The following is a 4,301-nucleotide window of genomic DNA, read 5'->3' as shown; positions in this document are numbered from 1 at the left end:
CTAGAGTTATAGGTCTAGAGTTATAGGTCTAGAGTTATAGGTCTAGAGTTATAGGCCTAGAGTTATAGGTCCAGAGTTATAGATTTAGTGTTATAGATCTGCGGTTCCTGTCCTGATCCATCCGTCATACAGCCGCGCCGCGACGGACACAGACTCCATCCTCAGACACGTTCAGCCTGGGATTTGAGACTCAGTCTGTATCTTTGCGAGAGGTTTTGCTTCTAAGGACGGTGGAGAATCGGATCAGGAGGTTTTGAAAAGTCGTGGGTTGATAGCAGCTCACCGCGGCTGCGTAGTGTCCGTCTCTAGGCAACAGCGTCGGTCCGTAGCGTTCAGGGTCCTTCAGCTCCCGCTGCGAGAATTTAGCTGACCTTAACATTTCCTTTATTTGGGTCATTATTGTTAAACTTAGTGTTGATATGTGTGTGATGGGCGAGTCTATCGGTTCAATACACATTTAACGGCCAGACATGGGGCGACGGGATGGGTGGCAACCCTGAGATGAAACAGGCTGGAACCTCCCTGGAACCATCACATCCAATCTAGCAGCATTGATGATCTCAATAAACAAATGTTGCATTTATATGTCTGGTTTGTGTTAAAATATTAGCATCTATGGGGCCCTGAAGCCCAGGGACCTGATGGGGCTCCTGACGCAGTATGGATAACTGACATTCATTTTAATTTATTTTCCGTCTGTCGTTAAGACGCTATAGTTGTGGGTTTAAATAGCGTTTGGCAGACGATGTCTTCCAGTAACATCTTTTAATACAAAACCACCTCAAGTCCTCTGGGGGAAACCCTCGGTACTGATCCGACCGGCTCGTACTGATCTGATGGGTTAGTGATCCAGTGTGGAAGTTACGAGTACCTGCCAGGTTAATTATCTGATGGTCGCGTTATTGATCCGGTGGGTCGGATTAGTGATCCAACTGGGTGGGGTACTGATCCGGTTTGTTCATCAACTGAACTCAAAGCGGGGCGGAATGAGAACTCCCTCACCCCCGGGGCAGTTTGGAGACTAAAGGAGTTTGTTTTGTTTGCAGAGGTTCTGAACCGGAGCAAAGAGCTGAAGAGTGAGTATGAGCTCGGTTCTGAAGCCGTTTCTTCTTCTTTTGCTCTCATTTCATCGGTGCGATGAGGCCAGGATCCTGGCACGGCTCCCCCTGCTGGATGGAGAACACTGAGGGGGTTGTTAATCTCCGACTGGACACAAGAGGGCGCTGCTCACTAAAACTAAAGCCCTGCAGGTGTAAAGGCATCCAGCAGGGGGCACCTGAACCCACCAAACCACTCAGCTTCATTCAGATGTGGCCATGTTTTCTTTGAGTTTCGACCACTGAGCTCCTCCCATGATGGTCCCGGTTCTGACCCGGTTCTGACCCGGTTCCCGGTGAGAGGGAAGCAGAGGAAGGAGTCGCAGCCTGGCTTAATTTTTATTGTTTGTGTTTGTGGCTGCAGTTCTCTGGTTTTGATTTCACCCTGCTCCATTCAGCAACTCTGTGCCGTTTGTCTTCTAGACGGTAAAGAGGGTAAAAACAAAGACTCCCCTGCTGCCTCCTCTTCCTCCTCCTCGTCTTCATCCAAGCCTAAGGTGAAGAGCAGCAGCAGCATTGCAGGCATCGCCCTCTGTTGGCAGGGAGTGGTGCAGCGGCAGGTAAAGCCACACCAACGTAAACCCCCTCACCTGTCCTGTTCAGTCATGAACTTTGAACTCTGCATCATGTGAGTCACTTGCTCCACCAGGTCAAGAAGTTCCTGGAGTCCAGCTGCAGCCTGCCGGACTTTGTGGAGCGTTATCGTAGTCTGTACCTGCGCCTGAAGAACGCCATGGAGGAGCTGTTCGGACAGCAGACGGCCTTCGTCCTCGCTCTGAGACACGGCTTCTCTGCTGCGCTGCTGCAGCTCTCCATCCTCAGAGCCATGCACGTGAGTCCAGAACCGCCGGGTCCAATCAGGAGGGTCCGGCTTAAGGCTCCTGTGGAGGAATGACGCTTCACCCTCCAGAGGAGCTTCAGGCTGAGACTGGGCCGTCCTGTGGACACCTGAGAGGACGGGTCCAGCCTGTCAAGCCGTCTCCTCTGATCAGTGGATCATGAATGGCTTCTTTCACTCTTCTCTCCAACCACCTGTCCTTTGTTGTCCAAAGTGTGGACATGTCTGTGTTTAAACCGATGTCCCTCGTCCTCACTGGTCCAGACCGCGGTTCTCTGGTGTTTCAGCCTCTGTCTATGGAGCAGCTGTTTATTTTGTCCAAAGTGGACATCTGAATGTCCTCAGTGTCTCCAGCCACTGATGGAAGACGGTGATAATCCAGGCCTAACTCAGATTTAATCCAGGCTTTTCCAGGTTTTCTGGTCGCCCCCTCGCTTTGTGTCAGTGAAGCTCAGGTTTCTGGAGTCTGATGGCTCCTTTCCTAACTTCCTGTGTCTGCAGGTCAGTGAGCGTTTCGCTCAGTACATCGACCAGATGATCCAGGCCAGCGCGGCGCCCTCTGGTGGAGTGGAGACTCTGCAGCGGCTGCAGCAGTTCCTGGAGCCGATGCTCTTCCTGTCGGGCCTGGAGCTCGCCAACACCTTCGAGCATTTCTACAGGTAGGAATGCCCCAGCAGAACCGACCCGGTTCCACAGCAGCGATGAGACTCCGCCCCCCTCCTACCTGTGCAGGTACTACCTCGGGGACCGGCTGCTCGCCCAGGGCAACGTGTGGCTGGAGAGCGCTGTGATCGACCAGATCGGCAGCTGCTTCCCGAGTCGCTTCCCTCAGCAGATGCTGAAGAACCTGAGTGAGTCGGCGGAGCTGCAGCAGGAGTTCCACCTGTACCGGCTGCAGCAGCTGGACCGCCACCTGCAGGAGCAGGACCAGGTAGGGCGCGGCAGGCGGGCAGCAGGGGGCGCCGGCCCCCAGCCTCCTTCCTCCTTTGTCCTTCTGTTGCCGCAGGTCATGGAAGACTGGGTGGAGTCCGAGGAGGAGGCGGAGGTCCAGGTTCTGGTTCTGTCTCCACGGTGCTGGGCCGTGTCCTCGGGCTGCTTCCTGGATGAACCGGCCAAACATTTTCCAGCTGAGCTCTGCTCCTACCTGAACCACTTCACCCAGTTCTACAGCCACAGTGAGTTGCAGACACTGGCTGAACTGGTTTATCTCTGCTTGATTCCTGACTGCGATTAAACCAGGTGTATCTGAACTCAAGCACTGAGGTTCTGTTCAGCTCTGGTTCTGCTGCTGGTCTGGAGCCGGGCTTCAGTTTAACCAGCTGGGGCTCGTTCATCCCGTGTCTGCAGGTCAGTCCATGTACAGCCTGAGCCACTCCAAGCCTCGGCGGCTGCAGTGGACGTGGCTGGGCCACGGCGAGCTGCGGCTGGGCGGCTGGACGCTGCACGTCTCCACGCTGCAGATGTTCATCCTGCTGCACTTCAACGCTCAGGAGGTGAGGATCCAGCCGGGACTCGGTGGCGCCGGGGTTCCGGCCGGTTCTGACCCGCCGTGTGTCTGCAGGAGGTCAGAGTGCAGCAGCTGCTGCAGGAGAGCGGCCTGTCCGCTGCCGTGCTGCTGCACGCTCTGCAGCCGCTCATCGCAGACGGAGGACCTTTGACCTGCAGCTCTGAGGAAGAGCCCAGCGCAGGTAAGAGCTGCAGCCTTGATCCTCCTCTTCCTCTCTAACCTTCCTCCCATCCTCAGCTGTGCTGCAGCTGAACCAGCAGGTGGCGTCCCGCAGCCTGCAGGGCGATCCTGCGTCGCTGCAGCTGCTGCCCAGGCAGACGTACCTGAATGTGGACGAGGACGCGGCGGGAACGCTGGAAAGGAAGAGGAACTTCATCTACTGCCTGATCGTCCACATCATGAAGCAGGAGAAGGAGATGCACATCGACAACCTGGTGTTCAAGGTCAGCCGCTGCACCACCGCGCCGCTGCGTTGCTGCACTGCAGCCTTATTTTATTTAGGATCCACATGTGGCTGCAGCTTTGCTCATCCGTAACTTCATTACGTCATTAAAACAGTTTTAGAAATTAAATAAAAGTAAAACAAAACCAACATGGCAGAATGAGTGAAACGTCCCCATTTCCATAATTAGCTCTAGAGTAGCGGTTCTCAACGTGGGCGGTACCGCCCCCCAGGGGGCGTTCAGAGGACGGCAGGGGGCGCTGGCGGACATTTTTACAAAAGGGGGGCGCTGGGATTCCTCTGGGGGGCGTTTGGTTGAAGGTAAACTTTACACCTTCAATACACAACAATACCAGTTTAGACTTTGAGCAACTTGGTAAAACTGTATTGTGTAACATTAAATCATGCTTGGCTGCA

General features: G+C 54.5%; 1 protein-coding gene across 9 annotated transcripts in view; it reads left to right on the top strand.

The window, feature by feature from the left end:
- The window catches only part of cul9 (cullin 9), a 24,603-nt gene that overhangs the window by 11,940 nt on the left and 8,362 nt on the right, over window positions 1–4,301 (top strand). For 8 of the 9 annotated variants that reach the window (XM_017308897.1, XM_017308893.1, XM_017308892.1 and 5 more), the window contains 9 exons: window positions 1,047–1,076; window positions 1,521–1,657; window positions 1,747–1,929; window positions 2,437–2,594; window positions 2,668–2,866; window positions 2,942–3,110; window positions 3,283–3,428; window positions 3,497–3,623; window positions 3,680–3,885. In XM_017308897.1, the coding sequence (XP_017164386.1) occupies window positions 1,047–1,076; window positions 1,521–1,657; window positions 1,747–1,929; window positions 2,437–2,594; window positions 2,668–2,866; window positions 2,942–3,110; window positions 3,283–3,428; window positions 3,497–3,623; window positions 3,680–3,885 (1,355 nt within the window). The remainder of the gene's footprint in view (window positions 1–1,046; window positions 1,077–1,520; window positions 1,658–1,746; window positions 1,930–2,436; window positions 2,595–2,667; window positions 2,867–2,941; window positions 3,111–3,282; window positions 3,429–3,496; window positions 3,624–3,679; window positions 3,886–4,301) is intronic. The other variant, XM_008430517.2, reaches the window with a different exon arrangement.

This window comes from Poecilia reticulata, linkage group LG15 (assembly GCF_000633615.1).
Source record: "Poecilia reticulata strain Guanapo linkage group LG15, Guppy_female_1.0+MT, whole genome shotgun sequence".
NCBI lineage: Eukaryota > Metazoa > Chordata > Actinopteri > Cyprinodontiformes > Poeciliidae > Poecilia > Poecilia reticulata.
Note: the sequence above shows the minus strand (reverse complement) of the source record. Positions and strands in the feature narration are given on the sequence as shown.